The following is a 20,033-nucleotide window of genomic DNA, read 5'->3' on the forward strand; positions in this document are numbered from 1 at the left end:
TTGTTGGGTCTAATCCAGTGGGAGAATTTATCTATACATGTTTATTTGTGTTTATTTAGTCTTTGAAGGGATTGCAACCAACTGGCTCTAATGCAGTTGGTTAATGGTGATGACAACAAAATATATTCATTGTTACTTTTTAAACAACACAAGCCTATTTGAATGGGTTTCAATGGCGAGACCTCAATCTTTTCCCATTTGGCCAAGGGGGCAGAATGCACTGGTTACGCATTTGGTTCTGGGCATCCTTTGATCACTGGAAATGGAAAGGACTAGAAATTGATCTTTTTTTAAGATAGATTGTATCAACCCTTTTCTCTTCGCATTTCCTCGGTTTTCATTTGCGTAAATCTGTCACAGGAAAAAACTAATTCTACTGACTTATCAGTTATATCTTTAGGACAAGATAAGTAATCAGTCCCTCCAGTGTGGAAAACAAATCATGTCAACATTGGCCCATAATAGTCTCGCTGAATATACAACCTTAATATCTAGCATGCAGTGCAAGTAAATGAGAGAGAAAAAATCTATTTCTTCTGGGGTTATTTGTGGGTGCTGGGGGATTGGGTTATTATTAGTGGTGGAATAGATTGAAAGGCAGTGGTTATTAATTCATTATTAATAATGGAAACATCAAACAGTACAGCTGTGAACCCATAACCATTAGGGTTAATAGACTCATTTATTTGTGTTAGTCGTGCATTTATCATAGCACCAGGTCTGTCAGAGATGGATTAGAAGGTGTAGCTGAGTCCAATGTAGAGTTGTATGACCTGTACACTCCTGCGTTGTAATATTGTTAAAGCTTTGCTTGGAATGGATCCCCTGTCATAAGGCCTGTCATGCAGGCCTTTTTGTTTCATAATGCATGTAGGAAAGCCCTGCTTTAAGATGTTGTACCTTTTTGTGTGGCTTGTTATTTAATAATTTGATGACGCTTGGAGAGCTGAGGAGATGGTTCAAGGCCCACATGAACAGTAACAAATAGCTGGTGTTGCTGTGTTACAGGTACCCTAGAGTAGCTGATTTCTCATTTTACAGTGCATTCAGAAAGTATTCATACCCCTTGACCTATTACACATTTTGTGGTGTTACAGCCTGAATCCAAAATGGATGAAATATATTTTTTTCTTTCATCCATAATGACAAAGTGAAAGCGTGTTTTATAAACATTTGCAAATGTATTGAAAATTAAATAGAGATATCTCATTTGCATAAGTGTTCACACCCCTGAGTCAATACTTTGTAGAAACACATTTGGCAGCGATTACAGCTGTGAGTCATTCTGGGTAAGTCTCTAAGAGCTTTCCACCCCGGGATTGTGCAACATTTTCCCATTATTCTTTTCAAAATTCTTCCAGCTCTGTCAAATTGGTTGTTGATCATTGCTAGACAACCATTTTCAAGTCTTGCCATAGATTTTCACATACATTTAAGTCAAAACTGTAACTTGGCCACTCAGGAACATTCACTGTCTTCTTGGTAAGCAACTCCAGTGTAGATTTGGCCTGTTGTTTTAAGTTATTGTCCTACTGAAAGGTGAATTCATCTCCCAGTGTCTAGTAAAAAGCTTTTCCTCTAGGATTTTGCCTGTACTTAGCACTATTCCATTAGCGATTACAAGCATACCGAGAACATGATGCAGCAACCACTATGCTTGCAAATATGGAGAGTGGTACTTAGTAATGTGTTGTATTGGATTTGCCCCAAACATAACACTTTGTATTCAGGACAAACAGTGAATTGCTTAGGCTTTTTCTTTTTTTACAGTATTTCTTTAGTGCCTTGTTGCAAATAGTATGCATATATTTTAATATTTTTCTTCTGTACAGGCTAACTTCTTTTCACTCTGTCATTTAGATTAGTATTGTGGATTAACTGCAATGTTGTTGATCCATCCTCTGTTTTCTCCTATCACAGCCATTAAACTCTGTAAGTGTTTTAAAGTCACCATTGGCCTCATGGAGAAATCCCTGAGTTGTTTCCTTCCTCTCCAACAACTGAGTGTAATTAATAACTTCACCATGCTCAAAGGGATTTAAAAACAATTTTTACCCCTCCATAGGTGCCCTTCTTTGCGAGGCATTAGAAAACCTCCCTGGTCTTTGTGGTTGAATCTGTGTTGGAAATTCACTGCTCAACTGAGGGACCTTACAGATAATTGTATGTGTGGGGTATAGAGATGAGATAGTCATTCAAAAATCCATGCAAATATTGTGACTTGTCAAGCATATTTTTACTCCTGAACTTTTTTAGGCTTGCCATAACAAAGGGGTGGAATACTTGTTAACTTAAGACATTTCAGCTTTTCATTTTTAATTAATTTGTAGTTTTGACTTTAATTTGACAAAAGCTGGATCCCTTCTAGCCATGACCTAAGAGAGGGTTGAGGAAGAGGCTTGAAGTGCTGGGCATCTTGTTATGACATGCATTATCTGAATTAGCTATGTCCACATAATTATACCGACGATGAGCGGCTTCTATGGAGGAACTTTGAATGTCCTTTGAGCTAGCTTGCTAGCACTCTTGTGTGTGCAGAGCAGCACCAGAATTGAAAACACCTCTTACCTTTTTGTAGTTAATAAATCGGGAAACGTAATAACTAGACCTATAGTATTCTGAAGGGATAGCCCCCTTTTTTTCAATTTTCACCTAAAATGACATACCAAATCTAACTGCCTGTAGCTCAGGCCCTGATGCAAGGATATGCATATTCTTGGTACCATTTGAAAGGAAACACTTAGAAGGTTGTGGAAATGGGAATCTAATGTAGGAGAATATAATACAATAGATCTGGTAGAAGAAAATACAAAGAAAAAAACAACCGTTTCTTTTCTACCACCATCTTTGAAATGCAAGAGAAAGGTCCCAGTTCTAGCCATCACTCTGCTTGTAATTCCGATGGTGTCCACAAGATGGCAGCAGAGTTTGTGTGCAAAGTTTCAGATGGATAACTTGAAGTATAAGCGAACTACATGACATTTAGTGTGAAGTCACCCAGGTACATTTGGGCAAATCGTGAAGGAGACAATTGAATTCATATTACATTTTTCTGAAAGAATATCGTCAAATCTGTATACTTGAACTTTGACTTAGCTTTCCAGTATTAGTAGCCATATTATAAGTTCAAGATTTGCAAAACAACCAGTTTTCATAAATTCATAACTGAATATTCTTTAAAAAAAAAAATGTGTAGCTACATTTTGCGACTGATACATGGTTTCTTGATGATAAAGCCCAACGATGATAAAGCCCGTAAAGCCCAACTCATTGGCTATCTAGCTAGCTTCGTTTGACTCCGATTGGTGCTTATTTGTCAAAGTTAGAGTTGTTCAAGTGAAGACTGTCCACGTCATCGGTGTGCCATGAAGGCGTCGCTCTCTGACCAAATATGGCGTCCTATAGGATATACTACACCCTTAATGATATAGTGAAGTCTGGTTACATTCTAGGATCTCTGAGGAATACATACGGACGTGATTTGTCTGGTTGAAACAACGTTTAGGGTTAGATTTTCAGAGATTCCTTTCTTTGCAAATTGAACGAGTGGAAATACAAAATCGATTGTGCATGCTACATAGACCTTTTTTAGGATATGAAAAAGGATTTTATCTAACAAAATGGTACTTCATGTCATCTCTGGGACCCTTTGTATGATAAATAAGAGGAAAATTTCAGAATGTAAGTACACATTTCACCTTCAGAGGTGAATTTATCAAACCTATCGCGGTAAAAAAAAAAGTGTTTTGTTAGGAGCTCTACACAAACAATAGCATGGCATTTTTGCAGTAAAAGCTACTGTAAATTTGACAGTGCAGTTATGTTAACAAGAATTGAAGCTTTCAGCCGATATAAGACACTTATCTGTAGCAACATTTGTTGTTTCTCTAAAATCTGTGATGGTGACACAAGGCGCTGCATGATTTACAACTGTCCCGTTGAGGGGACGCCGATCCCTAATATTCTTAACTAGCATTGAAAAAGTTAACCCATTCTTCTCTAGGTAATTTGAAATATATTTTCCTATCTTCTGAATTGCGCTTGTAATGTCAGTACAGAGGCCTATGCTTCTGAGGGGGAGGGGCAGGTAGCCTAAACACACACACACTGGCAAAGATTTTCAGCTTGCAGGCAGACACTGGAATACGTTTCTGAGTGACAGAGTGAGTCAGGGCTTTGTTGCCTGGAATGTAAAATAATATTATTAACCGGTTCCCATGCTTTTAAAATAATGTTTCTGTTCCGGAACAGTATGGATCACTTTCTTTATAGATATTTTTTGGTACTTTTTACCCCTTCATCATATCCAATTGGTAGTTACAGTCTTGTCCCATCACTGCAACTCCCATACCGACTCGGGAGAGGCGAAGGTTGAGAGCCATGCGTCATCTGAAACACAACCCCGCCAAGCCGCACTGCTTCTTGACACACTGCTCGCTAAACCCGGAAGCCAGCCACACCAATGTGTCAGAGGAAACCCCGTACAGCTGGCGACCGAAGTCAGCGTGCATGAGCTCGTGCATGACATCCCAGCCGGCCAAACCCTCCCCTAACCCGAACGACGTTGGGCCAATTGTGCGCCGCCTCATGGGTCTCCCAGTCACGGCAGGCTGCAACACAGCCCGGGATCGAACCCGGATCTGTAGTGAGGCCTTTAGACCACTGCGCCACTCGGGAGGCTAAGAACGGATTACTTTCATTCCCGTTTCTGTTTCTTGAAAAATTACATAGGTTTTTGGTTCTGTTCCCTGAACAGGTTCCAACCCCTGAACAAAACAAAATGTTGAAAAAGTCAAGAGGTGTGAATACTTTTTGTTTATTTTAAAGATCCTCATTGTTTTCCTTTTTGCCTTCTTTATTGAGAATGCTGACGTCTTTATTGCTTCTCTTAAAAAACTCATTCTTGGAGAACATAGCTCATACAACCTTTACTTGATTCGTCCCAAAAAATGTAATGAAATGCCTGTTCCCCAACTGATGCCGATTTTATTTGTCCTCGCCATGTTTTCTAAGCAAAAAAATTAAGAAAGTGGGATGGGGGACATAAAACACTGTAAAAACACCAGCAAATCAGTGTGTGCAAATCAGAGTGATTTACATTTGGGAAACCTGTTCCAGATTGTAAGCAAGGTTTGAAATTATTATGTTTTAGTGAAATATTATATCTGTTTGGGCTTTCCGTCAATTTACAGTCTACAAATTATTTGTAATGATTTTCCGGCCCACTGACCATCCGCTCAAGAAAACATCGGCCCGCAGCTGTAAATAGTCGATGATCCCTGTCTTATAGTAATGCATCCTCTTCTATTTGACCATTTTCTATATTCAGATACAATGCATTTTATTGGGTGCTTTTTTAAATCTTTTGCTCTCTCTCATGAGTATAAGGTAATGGATTGTATGATATCAGAAATAATCTCCTCAAACAAAGCCCACCAGGCTACAATGTGTGGAACATGGACAATGTTATCAGGCCTGGCAGGCTGTTTGTGAGAACTCTCCAGCTTTCAGCCAGACCAGTGTGTGTGCGGGTGGGGTAGGTAACTACTGTCATTGCTCTCGATAATAAATGCATCACCAGTGTCTGTCCCTGTGCAGCCAAAAGAGCTGCCTTTTATAACAAAGTGGCCTGATGTTTAGCATCCTGACTGCTCAGCTCAGCTAATGGCTGCAGCCTCTGCTTAATGTCCTGACACTAATTAATTCTATGAATGAATTTCCAGAGCATAAAAACTGATAGAAAGAGCAAGCAGAATTTCAGCCTAGATTAGGTAGAAGGAGTCAGATTGGTATTATTCTCTTATCTCTCGCCTGCCTGCATTGTTGTGTTGCAGTACACCAAAACATATTCAGGCATTTAAGTGTTTAGATTAGGTACGGAATGATGGATATTCTGAATTGAAGGGATAGATACTGTGCGATGACTAATGGTAACGTCTTTTCAGAATAACTTTGTCTTAAAAAAAACATACATTTCAAATTGAGTGCTAGGCAGCTGGTTTAAATACCCTCACCATTTGAAACGGTATCACACCATGTCCATGGACTACACATTTTACAAAATATCTTACTTGTGATATAAAGTTATTTGAACAACAATGTATTGCCTCTGGTTTGAAAATATTTCATATTGATTATATCATAATGTAAAGGCAGTAGAATTAGTGACATCCCAGCTAACCAAAATTGATTCTGTGAAAGTTCCCAGAACATTCGTTATGTAGCTGCAAATGTTATTTTCACAACACAAAAACTGTCCAGTTGTGCTGATGATTATACAATGTTTGTATAACACATACGCCTGATGTTCCCAGAATGTTGCTCTCACATTTTGTTGCAGCAGTATGTTCTAAAACATTACTGGTACATTGTGTTATTACATTACCTGGAACCCTAATGAGAACGTTTGGGAAATGTTCTGTGGCAGTTGTTACAGACGTTATGCACAACATTTTAGTGAATGTTAAGAGAACATTCCAAGGATATTTTATTTAAAAAAAATTGAGAATGATTTTTTAAATTTGTATCAAAAACAATGTTTTGGGGATGTTATCATCCTAATGTTAGATAAAACCCTAACTAGAACTTAATGGGAATATTAGCTAATGTTCTGGGAATGTTCCCGATTTGCTGGGATATGAACACTATGACAAAAAGTGGGCTCTGAGTAAACACTGCAAGGAGCAGATAGGAGCGATCCAGAAACAGACCTGTTTGCACTGGGGGCCATGGTGATGACCAGACCATGTGGTGCTCACAGAGGGGACACATTGGTCAGTCACCCAGACACAGAAGCACTGATGAGAAGCTCCATAGAAGCACCCTACTGAACACACTTGTGTCAGAGATAATCCAGAAAAATCCGCTTTGTAAAATGTTCAGGTATTAGTGAACAGTGTATTAGTGAACTGAGGGTTTAAACCCCAAAAAAGGTTGTACTTGGACTTTTTTTTAAAATGTATCATGATTAAATGATTATGTTGTAATTGTGTTATTTCGCTACACAGGTGTCTGATAAAGGATTTTGAGACTCGTCCGTCTGTGACCCACCTCTTGGAACACCCCTTCATTAAGCAGGCCCATGGCAAAGAAATGGCTCTCGGTCAACAGCTGTCCACACTAATCTGCGAGCAACAAGACCTGGGCTGCAAACTCAAGACCAAGTAAGTGTGTCGTCTACTCAGAGAAATGCTAACATTCTCAGTTAAAGAATTCTGAAACAATCCCCTCTGCAGATCTCATTGATGTATCTCTCTGAGATGACATCTGTTAAATCTATCAATCAAATGATGTTATATATATTGCTGATTAATTAATATACAGTGGAGTGACAATGCTATGGAGCAAGACAGAGTGACCTGGATGAAATGCTGAGATGAGATGTGTTTTCTCACCAGTGGGTGGCAGGGTTTCATTTCCTTCAACTGTTGTGTCCGTCCAAACTAGTGTAACAGATATACTACGTGACCAAAAGTATGTGGACTTCTGTGTCGAACATCTCGTTCCAAAATCATGGGCATTAATATGGAGTTGGTCCCCCCTTTAATGCTTCTGAGAAGGCTTTCCACTAGATGTTGGAACATTGCTGCGGGGACTTGCTTCCATTCAGCCACAAGAGTATTAGTGAGGTCGGGCACTGATGTTGGGCGGTTAAGCATGGCTCGCAGTCGGCGTTCCAATTCATCCCATAGGTGTTCGATGGGTTTGAGTTCAGGGCTCTGTACAGGCCAGTCAAGTTCTTCCACACCGATCTTGACATACCAGTTCTGTATGAACCTTGCTGGGTGCATGGGGGCATTGTCATGCTGAAACAGGAAAGGGCATCCCCCAAACTGTTTCCTCATAGTTGGAAGCACAGAATCGTCTAGAATGTCATTGTATGCCGTAGCGTTAAGATTTCCCTTCACTGGAACTAAGGGGCCTAGCCTGAACCATGAAAAACAGCCCCAGACCATTATAGCTCCACCACCAAACTTTACAGTTGGCACTATGCATTCAGGCAGGTAGCATTCTCCTGGCATCCGCCAAATCCAGATTCGTCCGTCAGATTGCTAGATGGTGAAGCGTGATTCATCACTCCAGAGAACGCATTTCCACTGCTCCAGAGTCCAATGGCGGCGAGCTTTACACCACTGCAGCCAACTCTTGGCATTGCACATGGTGATCTTAGGCTTGTGTGCGGCTGCTTGACCATGGAAGCCCATTTTCTGAAGTACCCGACGAACAGTTATTGTGCTGACATTGCTTCCAGAGGCAGTTTGTAACTTGGTAGTGAGTGTTGCGCTGTGCGCTTCAGCACCCTGCAGTTCTGGGAGCTTGTGTGACCTACCACTTTGCGTTTGATCCGTTGTTGCTCCTAGACGTTTCCACTTCACAATAGCAGCACTTACAGTCGACCAGGGCAGCTCTAACAGGGCAGAAATTTTATGAACTGACGTTGAAAGTTACTGAATTCTTCAGTAAGGCCATTATACTGCCAATATTTGTCTATGGAGATTGCATGGCTGTGTGCTCAATTTTATACACCTATCATCAATGGGTGTGGCTGAAATATCCGAGTCCACTAGTTTGAAAGGGTGTCCACATACTTTTGTATATATAGTGTATGATGTGTAGCCGAAGTTATGAAAATGATGTGATTAAAGAGAAGTTAGTGGAGTGGAACTAATTTGATATGAGTGATTGTGCTGACTCAAAGTTAGATTAAGAAAAGCTTTTTATCCCAATTGATCTTTTAACAGTGTGACAACGAGGAGCATTTAGAACAGAGCAGCCCTCCACCCATATGATTAAACCAATGAGGGAATAAAACACTTTAGTCTCCGATTGATTTACTTGTGGAAAATGCTAACTGTTCAACCTTGCAGGTCGCATTATCACTGAATTAAGAATTTTGAATGATTTATAACTGGTATGCCATGAGTTTTTATTCCAAATCTGTTGTTTGTGATTGCAAAACTAATCTGTTTACCTTGTTATTTCCCCAATGATCTGTTTGCGGAATACTTTTCCATGTCCCTAAAGAAAAGAGCTAAGTGCACATGCCATTGAATGAGAGAGAGTCTTGATTCCATGTCAGGTGTGTGTGTTTACTCCAGTGTGTGTGTGTGTGGTGAGATGGGGATCTTATGTCCCTGTCCACAGTGAAAGTGCATAATGAGATTAGAGGCTTGAAGGAAAATGAACTGTGCTTTCCCAGTTTTAGTCACTGGTGCCAAAGATCAGCCAAAGATCAGCACAGTGCACAGACAGGAGACAGGCAGATTTAAGTAGGTGGAATGGTTTTACAACATGTATCATGCTCCGAAGTAAGAGAAGGTACAAGCTGAGGGCCTTTAATATTTTTCAGAAGGGATGTCTCTGGAGAAGAACGTGTTGAGGATTCCATACTACACAGTGCTCCATTGGCAGTTGTGTCATTATGTTTCCCTGTTGAACTTCTGTAGGATTTCTACTCAGAATATTTGTGTTTATTATGGATCCAAGGCAGCAGCTACTCTTCCTGGGGTCCAGCAACATTAAGGCAGTCGTACAATTTTAAAAGCATTACAATACATTCATAACAGATCTCACAACACACTAAGTGTGTGCCCTCAGACCCCTACTCCACCACCACATATCTACAACACAAAATCCATGTGTATGTGTGTGTATAGTACGTATGTTATCGTGTGTGTGTATGCATGTGTCTGTGCCTATGCTGTGATATGTAATCTTCCAAAATGGGAAATCATTGTTTACTCGTAGGATGGATTTACTATTATGTTATTCACTTCATATACACTGAGTGTACAAAACTTTATGAACACCTTCCTAATATTGAGTTGCATCCCCTTTTACCCTCAGAACAGCCTGATTCTTGATACACACGGGAAACTGTTGAGCGTGAAAAACCCAGCAGCGTTGCAGTTCTTGAAACACTCAAACTGATGTGCCTGGCACCTACTACCATACCCCGTTCAAAGGCACTTAAATATTTTATCTTGTCATCCTCTGAATGGCACACATACACAATCCATGTCTCAACTGTCTCAAAGCTTAAAAATCCTTCTTTAACCTGTCTCCTCCCCTTCATCTACACTGATTGAAGTGGATTTAACAAGTGACATCAATAAGGGATCATAGCTTTCACCTGGGTTCACCTGGTCAGTCTGTCATGGAAATGTTTTGTACACTCAGTGTATCTATTATTTATTATCATAGAATAGATACACTCTGTGACTGAGATGTTGGTCCATTTCATTGTTCATGTTAGGTTTTGTATCTGAACTTGACTGGAATTTCTGGGTGCAATATTTAAGTGGTGATAACTGTTATTTTAGAGCTTGATGTTCTTGACAAAAGTGCTGATTAATCTATTCGCTTACATGCGCACACACACACACGCACACACACACACACACACACACACACACACACACACACACACACACACACACACACACACACACACACACACCAACAAACAAACATCACCGCAATAGGCCCTTGGGGGTTTGCATAATCCCAATGAGGCAGTTGCCTCCGTGCTGACCTCTGACCAGTAGGCCCCATTGTAGAGTGATGGGTCAAACGGAGATGAAGAGCAATCACAGCCTGTGATAATGGTGGAGATCTCCCTGGGGAACACCCTTATGGGCCAACTGGCAACCCATCTAGATGAATTGATTTTATATCCAGATTAGTATTAGTAATGTATCTGTATTCTTTCGTCACTGTAATGCTTTCTAACCCAGTATTATCTCCTTTACTCCAACAGGCATGAAAGAATCAATACTCGTAAAACACTCATAATAGAGACAAGTCCCGATGATGATCTGGTGAACCTGGAGTTTTTAGATGAGGTAAGATTTCATACTTTGACTTCGTTGTTGTTGGACTAGAGGATGGTATGTGAATAATGTAGGTATTGTACACAGTACCCACTGTATGTGTTCTTCTTCTCCGCAGGAGACCATCATCAAACACCTCTCGAAGAGATATGACGAGCTGCAGATATACACATACGTTGGAGACATCCTCATCGCTCTCAATCCTTTTCAAACTCTAAGCATCTACTCGCCACAGGTTTGTTTGCTACGGCAGTGCCATTGTGTGCCATAATTCCTCTTCACACCTCTGTAAAGACAGAACGGTATTGATATTCTAATGTGGGGTGTCTGTTCACAGTTCTCTAAGCTGTACCATGGGGTGAAGCGAGCAGACAATCCTCCCCACATCTTTGCTACTGCTGATGCAGCATACCAGGGCATGGTGACCTTCTGCAAAGACCAGGTACTTGAGGGGGGATACACTTTGTGTGAGGAAGTCCTATTTAGTGAAATGCCGGTTCATATGGATAATGTTATCATTGGCATTAAACAAAAACATTTTCTTGTTTAGAGATCTAATGATGTGCTTGTTAAAAACATCCCGATGACAAAGTTGTTGTGTCCCTATATTTCAGTGCATCATCATCAGTGGAGAGAGTGGAGCTGGGAAGACAGAGAGTGCCCATCTGATTGTCCAGCATCTCACCTTTCTGGGAAAGGTACTGCTTGTTTACTAAAAAATCTGGTGCTCTCAGTCCATCATCATGTTCATAAATATTGAACCTCAGTGGAATTCATTATTGAATGGACAGACTGGACACTGATTGATTCAGTCCTACACATCTAGTTTGTGTTGTCTCTGGAGGGAGTTATGCCCCCACCCCCCCAAAATGTTTTTGTTTTTTTTGACTGTGATCCCAGGCAAACAATCGGACGCTGCGGGAGAAGATCCTCCAGGTGAATCCCCTGGTGGAGGCGTTTGGCAACGCGTGCACGGCCATTAACGACAACTCCAGTCGCTTTGGGAAGTACCTGGAGATGAAGTTTACCCCCACCGGGGCCGTCATGGGGGCCAAGATCTCAGAGTACCTGCTGGAGAAGTCCAGGGTCATCAAACAGGCCACGTAAGAATGGAAAGATGTGCTAGGGATATTATTCATCACAACTGTTATCCTCAATTGAAGTTAACTGGCTAGATGGCTAACTGTTTCTCTTTATGCTCTTAGGGGAGAGAAAAACTTCCACATATTCTACTACATATATGCCGGTCTGTATCACCAAGAGAAGCTGAAGAAGTACAGATTACCTGACAAGAAACCCCCCAGGTTAGCATTTCATCACTTTACTTGGCTTTGATTACTTGGCACCTCAATACAGACTGAATATAGTGAGTTATTTCCTATCACTTGACTAATGCAGAAACTGGCACTGAAAACTGTGTTTCTGTCTAGATATATTGAAAATCAACATGGCAAAGTGATGCAGGACATTGTCTCCAGTAAACTGTACAAGGAGCAGTTTGATGCCATTCAGGACTGTTTCCGCATCATTGGCTTCACTGACGAGGTAGGTACAGTTTCTCTGTTCGTTTAAAAGCAAATGTGTGAACATTATTTTTATTTGCCTTGTCTGAGAACATACAGTACCAGTCAAAAGTTTGGACACACCTACTCATTCAAGGGTCTTTATTTATTTTTAATATTTTCTACATTGTAGAATAATAGTGAAGACATCAAAACTATGAAATAACACAAATGGAATCATGTAGTAACCCAAAAAGTGTTAAACACATCAAAATATATTTTAGATTTTTCAAAGGAGCCACCCTTTGCCTTGATGACAGCTTTGCACAATCTTGGCATTTTCTCAACCAGCTTCACCTGGAATGCTTCTCCAACATTCTTGAAGTAGTTCCTACATATGCTGAGCACTGCTTTTCCTTCACTCTGCGGTCCAACTCATCCCAAACCATCTCAATTGGGTTGAGGTCAGGTGATTGTGGAGGCCAGGTCATCTGATGCAGCACTCCATCACTCTCCTTTCTGGTCAAATAGGCCTTACACAGCCTGGAGGTGTGTTGGGACATTGTCCTGTTGAAAAACAAATGTTAGTCCCACTAAGCGCAAACCAGATGGGATGGTGTATCGCTGCAGAATGCTGTGGTTGCCATGCTTTTTAAGTGTGCCTTGAATTCTAAATAAATCACAGACAGTGTCACCAGCAAAGCACACCCACACCATCACACCTCCTCCTCCATGCATCACGGTGGGAACCACACATGTGGAGATCATCTGTTCACCTACTCTATGTCTCACAAAGACACAGCAGTTGGAACCAAATATCTCTAATTTGGACTCATCAGACCAAAGGACAGATTTCCACCGGTCTAATGTCCATTGCTTATGTTTCTTGGTCCAAGCTAGTCTCTTCTTATGGGTGTCCTTTAGTAGTGGTTTCTTTGAAGCAATTTGACAATGAAGGCCTGATTCATGCAGTCTCCTCTGAACAGTTGATGTGTCTGTTACTTGAACTCTGTGAAGAATTTATTTGGGCTGCAATTTCTGAGGCTGGTAACTCTAATGAACCTATCGTCTATAGCAGAGGTAACTCTGGGTCTTCCTTTCCTGTGGCATCCTCATGAGAGCCAGTTTCATCATAGCACTTGATGGTTTTGCGACTGCAGAAACTAAGTTCTTGAAATGTTTCTGATTGACTGACCTTCATGTCTTAAAGTAATGATGGACTGTTGTTTCTCTTTGCTTATTTGAGCTGTTCTTGCCTTAATATGGACTTGGTCTTTTACCAAATAGGGCTATCTTCTGTATACCAACCCTACCTTGTCACAACACAACTGGCTCAAACACATTAAGAAGGAAAGAAATTCCTCAAATGAACTTTTAACAAGGCACACCTGTTAATTGAAATGCATTCCAGGTTACCTCATGAAACTGGTTGAGAGAATGCCAAGAGTGTGCAAAGCTGTCATCAAGGCAAAGGATGGCTACTTTGAAGAATCTAAAATATGAAATGTGTTTTGTTTAACACTTTTTTGGTTACTACATGATTCCATTTGTGTTATTTCATAGTTCTGATGTCTCCACTATTATTCTACAATGTAGAAAATATTAAAAATAAATAAAAACCCTTGAATGAGTAGGTGTCTCCAAACTTTTGACTGGTACTGTGTCTAAATATCCATAGCATTTCTTCACTCACTGTACACTGATTACTGTGCTTATTTTTTAACAGGAGGTCAATTCTGTATACAGAATTCTCTGCGCCATTTTGAATACAGGAAATATTGAATTCACTGCCATTACTTCCCAACACCAGACTGATAAAAGTGAAGTGCCTAATGTTGAGGCCTTGGAAAATGGTAAGACAACTGTACTTCAGTATTATTAGCAAACACAATTTTTTCTTGTTCAGGTTAAGAATTGATAGTAACATTCCCACCTCTTTTTGTATTTACACAATATGGCTGAATGGTTGTTTCCTTGCTACTCTGTGTGACTGTGACATGAACCTGCCCTGTCCCTCAGCTGCGGCCTTGCTCTGCATCGGCCCCGAGGAGCTCACGGAGGCCCTGACGTCCCACTGTGTGGTGACCCGTGGAGAGACAATCATCCGCACCAATACTGTAGACAAAGCCACCGATGTCCGGGACGCCATGTCCAAGGCTCTGTACGGACGCCTCTTCAGCTGGATAGTCAACCGCATCAATGCCCTCCTGCAGCCTGATATGAATATCTGGTAAGTGTAAGGTCTCTTTGTCTTTTGGTTGTTGCACTGTGCTTCACACTACCGTGTGTGTGGATGCTGCTGCATATTATCAAGCTCTAGTGACCTTTACGTCTGAGTAGAGAACCAAACACGTGGAGTAGAATAGCAATGGACATCACAAGACAAGAAAGGGAGAAAAATAAGTCGAGTAAATGTTTTATGCAGAGTTACGTGCTGAGGAAATAATATTCTGATGATTAAAGAGACTTCAGAGAGACTGTAAAGGTTTGCTCATTGATCCAAAAGAATCCCCTCATAAATGTGAGCGTGGACTGTCAGGGAGTCATCTTCTCTCTCTGAGCTGTATAGAAGGCCCACAGGGTCTGTTTCCACTTCAGTCATCTGTACACTCTGTTATTGCCATTAATAACCTGTTAACCAAGACAAAAGGTGACCTCGAATGTCTTGTTAATGAAAGGGATTATGGGAAATGATGTCACTCGATCTTAGCAATAAAAAGTGAAATCACTCTGTGCGTATGTGTTGTAAGCTCTGTATCTAGTGTAGGCCTAAATTAAGTATTGTGTCGATTTGTGTCGATCACAGTTATATATCAATCTGTTTGTACAACCCTTGCCAAGCAATTAACAGTTTATGATTAACTGATCATAGTCAAGGATCTCTGAACTTTCAGCACTTTTGTTTAAAAGTTCATTAGGACTCCCCCGTAACAGTAGAATTAGCCATTCAGATCAAAATATTCTGTATTTGGGTTGGACTTGCTTCATCATTAAAGTTTCATAAGTCAATGTGGTTCACACAGTTCCACACAAGATGAACTTTGTTTGTCTGTCCTGGTTTTCCCCTTTGAAGTGTGGCAGAAAGTGGCATGAATGTGGGAATACTGGACATCTTTGGATTCGAGAACTTCAAGAAGAACTCCTTTGAGCAACTCTGCATCAACATTGCAAATGAACAGATTCAGTTTTACTTCAACCAACACATTTTTGCCCTGGAACAGGTGAGCCTGCAGATGGGGTGGCTCATGTTTTAGAGAATGTTTCTGTAACTCCAGTAAGTCCATTAACAGTGACAATTGAAGGTGCTGAAAATGTCATTTTGTTGTATGTAGTACACGTTGACCATTTTTGTTGAGCATCATTTTGTATATTTAAAGTCGTGATATAGCATGCCGGCTTGTTCATCAATCACGGAGGAAGTGTCTCTTTGAAACATTGTAATCCAGCGTTATCTTCTTTATAGCGTTTATATTATGTTTTTTGAATTTTACCCCGTTTTCTCCCCAATTTCATGGTATCCAATTGTTTAGTAGCTACTATCGTGTCTCATCGCTACAACTCCCGTACGGGCTCGGGAGAGGCTGGAAGGTTGAAAGTCATGCGTCCTCCGATACACAACCCAACCAAGCCGCACTGCTTCTTAACACAGCGCACATCCAACCCGGAAGCCATCCGCACCAATGTATCAGAGGAAACACGCGATGAGACAAGGATATCCCTACCGGCCAACCCCTCCCTAACCCAGACGACGCTAGGCCAATTGTGCGTCGCCCCATGGCGATGCAGAGCCTGGGTGCGAACCCAGAGTCTCTGGTGGCACAGCTGGCGCTGCAGTACAGCGCCCTTAACCACTGCGCCACCCGGGAGGCCCGTTTATATGATGTTAACATGAATGTTTTTCACCGTTACATACTAGAGATTATAACTTTTTGGGCAACCTGAGCAAATTCACATAGAAATCTGTGTTATAAATCTGTCATTCTCATTGAAAGCAAGTCTAAGAAGCGGTAGATCTGTTCTATGTGCGCTATTTGAATGCTTCCCATGCTTAAGTTTCATTTTTGCTTCTTTTGCATTCGGTTTTGTTCACCAACTTCAAACAGCTGAAAATACAATCTTTTTGGATATGGAAAATATATTTAATAGCGGTTTAGATGGTACAATGATACTCTCTCTACGCTATGCTTGCTTGTTTTGTCACATAAACTTAAATTAGGCGAGCTATTAGAATTTTAACAACCAGGAAATGGCAGAGCGATTTCTGCATAGTGCATCTTTAATTGATTTAATTAAGCTTTTTACCCTGGAGTGTGGGAGCTTTTCGTTTTCACTGACAACACTGTATAGACATTAATCAAGAGCACTTTTTGCTCTTGTGTCCTTTTGTCTTAATGTTGGCTCTTTAGCAATTCCTCTCAAGGGAATCAGAGAGAGTTGGTATTTATAAAGTGATCACTTTATTCAGTCTAATGAATAGAGAAGAACTGAACTATATTGGGGCTGTGTTCTGAAACTGTCCTGTATATTTACTTTACCAAGGCTTAACTAGGCATACTTAATTCCTGGTTCTTAGCTAGGCAACTTTCCTGCATGATTTGTTACGTAGAAGTATTAGTTGCTTTCGATGTAGCGCTAGTGCTTAGCGGAAAAGGGATTTTTATAATGTGGAAATGGCTTCAATCCAGTGGTACACAGAAGCTGATTATTCCAAGTTAATGATTTAAACATGAGGACGGTTTAGATCCATTGGTTCCACTTTATTAGTAAAATATATATTTAAAATAACTTTTTGATCTAAATTAAGCAGATGCAATAATGTGATATGACTCTGGGTTATTTGCAAATGGAACTAAATTATGAATTAGTACGTGGCTCTATCTGTTATTTCAGAACAGTTCTGTATAATTTCAGCGACTGACTTCAGAAATCATAACTGGAGTGTCTCTGCATCACAGTGGTGCTGTTGCTTTAAGGACTGTATTTAAATTAAATAAAAAACATGCTTATTTAGCCTAGATTGTTTAATTGGGTTATTTATTGAAATCATTAACTGTGCAATGTTCTAAATTCTGTGTGTTTTAATTAGATGGAGTACCAGAGCGAGGGGGTGGATGCCAGCCTGGTGGAGTATGAGGACAACCGTCCTATCCTGGACATGTTCCTCCAGAAGCCCATGGGCCTGCTCTCTCTGCTGGATGAGGAGAGCCGCTTCCCTCAGGCCACCGACCAGACCCTAGTGGGTAAGACAAATCAAATCAATTTTTATTTGTCACATACACTGTTTTCAATGGCTGTAGTCTAACTGTGAAATGCTTGTTTATGAGCCCTTCCCAGAAATGCAGAGTTAAAAAATAATCATAAAAAGAAAAATAGTAACACATGAGGAATAAATTACACAAGAATGGATCTATATACAGTACCAGCACCAGATCAATGTGCAGAAAGAGGTATTTGAGGTAGATATGTACATGAAGGCAGGGTAAAGTGGCTAGCCATCAGTAAAGATAATAATAATAATAATAATAATAATAATAATAATAATAATAGTAAAATTAAGAACAGAGTAGCAGCAGCAAATTATGAGTGTAAATGTGTGTGTTTTGTCAGTATGTGTGTGTCTGTTATGTGTGTGCATATGTAGTGTATGTGAATGTGTGTAGGTTTTATGTGAGTGTCAATATAGCGTGAGTGTGTTTACAGGGTATATACAGTGCCTTGCGAAAGTATTCGGCGACCTTTTGCCACATTTCAGGCTTCAAACATAAAGATATAAAACTGTATTTTTTTGTGAAGAATCAACAACAAGTGGGACACAATCATGAAGTGGAACGACATTTATTGGATATTTCAAACTTTTTTAACAAATCAAAAACTGAAAAATTGGGCGTGCAAAATTATTCAGCCCCCTGTTAATACTGTTAATACTGTTAATACTTTGTAGCGCCACCTTTTGCTGCGATTACAGCTGTATGTCGCTTGGGGTATGTCTCTATCAGTTTTGCACATCGAGAGACTGACATTTTTTCCCATTCCTCCTTGCAAAACAGCTCGAGCTCAGTGAGGTTGGATGGAGAGCATTTGTGAACAGCAGTTTTCAGTTCTTTCCACAGATTCTCGATTGGATTCAGGTCTGGACTTTGACTTGGCCATTCTAACACCTGGATATGTTTATTTTTGAACCATTCCATTGTAGATTTTGCTTTATGTTTTGGATCATTGTCTTGTTGGAAGACAAATCTCCGTCCCAGTCTCAGGTCTTTTGCAGACTCATTCTTCCAGAATGGTCCTGTATTTGGCTCCATCCATCTTCCCATCAATTTTAACCATCTTCCCTGTCCCTGCTGAAGAAAAGCAGGCCCAAACCATGATGCTGCCACCACCATGTTTGACAGTGGGGATGGTGTGTTCAGGGTGATGAGCTGTGTTGCTTTTACGCCAAACATAACGTTTTGCATTGTTGCCAAAAAGTTCAATTTTGGTTTCATCTGACCAGAGCACCTTCTTCCACATGTTTGGTGTGTCTCCCAGGTGGCTTGTGGCAAACTTTAAACGACACTTTTTATGGATATCTTTAAGAAATTGCTTTCTTCTTGCCACTCTTCCATAAAGGCCAGATTTGTGCAATATATGACTGATTGTTGTCCTATGGACAGAGTCTCCCACCTCAGCTGTAGATCTCTGCAGTTCATCCAGAGTGATCATGGGCCTCTTGGCTGCATCTCTGATCAGTCTTCTCCTTGTATGAGCTGAAAGTTTAGAGGGACGGCCAGGTCTTGGTAGATTTGCAGTGGTCTGATACTCCTTCCATTTCAATATTATCGCTTGCACAGTGCTCCTTGGGATGTTTAAAGCTTGGGAAATCTTTTTGTATCCAAATCCGGCTTTAAACTTCTTCACAACAGTATCTCGGACCTGCCTGGTGTGTTCCTTGTTCTTCATGATGCTCTCTGCGCTTTTAACGGACCTCTGAGACTATCACAGTGCAGGTGCATTTATACGGAGACTTGATTACACACAGGTGGATTGTATTTATCATCATTAGTCATTTAGGTCAACATTGGATCATTCAGAGATCCTCACTGAACTTCTGGAGAGAGTTTGCTGCACTGAAAGTAAAGGGGCTGAATAATTTTGCACGCCCAATTTTTCAGTTTTTGATTTGTTAAAAAAGTTTGAAATATCCAATAAATGTTGTTCCACTTCATGATTGTGTCCCACTTGTTGTTGATTCTTCACAAAAAAATACAGTTTTATATCTTTATGTTTGAAGCCTGAAATGTGGCAAAAGGTCGCAAAGTTCAAGGGGGCCGAATACTTTCGCAAGGCACTGTATACAGTTGAAGTCGGAAGTTTACATACACTTAAGTTGGTGTCATTAAAACTCGTTTTTCAACCACTCCATAAATTTCTTGTTAACAAACTATAGTTTTGGCGAGTCGGTTAGGACATCTACTTTGTGCATGACACAAGTAATTTTTCCAATAATTGTTTACAGACAGATTATTTCACTTATAATTCACTGTATCACATTTCCAGTGGGTCAGAAGTTTACATACACTAAGTTGACTGTGCCTTTAAACAGCTTGGAAAATTCTGATAGGCTAATTGACATCATTTGAGTCAATTGGAGGTGTACCTGTGGATGTATTTCAAGGCCTACCTTCAAACTCAGTGCCTCTTTGCTTGACATCATAGGAAA

At 40.4% G+C, this 20,033-nt stretch overlaps 1 protein-coding gene across 1 annotated transcript in view; it reads left to right on the forward strand.

Annotated features, from left to right (window-relative positions):
- myo3b (myosin IIIB) overlaps positions 1-20,033 on the forward strand; it is a 113,382-nt gene that overhangs the window by 21,398 nt on the left and 71,951 nt on the right. Inside the window, exons 10-21 of the mRNA XM_021597137.2 lie at positions 7,008-7,163; positions 10,760-10,844; positions 10,951-11,067; positions 11,170-11,274; positions 11,447-11,530; positions 11,733-11,935; positions 12,038-12,136; positions 12,263-12,377; positions 14,061-14,187; positions 14,354-14,564; positions 15,408-15,555; positions 17,421-17,574. Of these exons, the coding sequence (XP_021452812.2) occupies positions 7,008-7,163; positions 10,760-10,844; positions 10,951-11,067; positions 11,170-11,274; positions 11,447-11,530; positions 11,733-11,935; positions 12,038-12,136; positions 12,263-12,377; positions 14,061-14,187; positions 14,354-14,564; positions 15,408-15,555; positions 17,421-17,574 (1,604 nt within the window). The remainder of the gene's footprint in view (positions 1-7,007; positions 7,164-10,759; positions 10,845-10,950; positions 11,068-11,169; positions 11,275-11,446; positions 11,531-11,732; positions 11,936-12,037; positions 12,137-12,262; positions 12,378-14,060; positions 14,188-14,353; positions 14,565-15,407; positions 15,556-17,420; positions 17,575-20,033) is intronic.

Source organism: Oncorhynchus mykiss, chromosome 3 (genome assembly GCF_013265735.2).
Source record: "Oncorhynchus mykiss isolate Arlee chromosome 3, USDA_OmykA_1.1, whole genome shotgun sequence".
In the NCBI taxonomy this organism is placed as follows: Eukaryota; Metazoa; Chordata; class Actinopteri; order Salmoniformes; family Salmonidae; genus Oncorhynchus; species Oncorhynchus mykiss.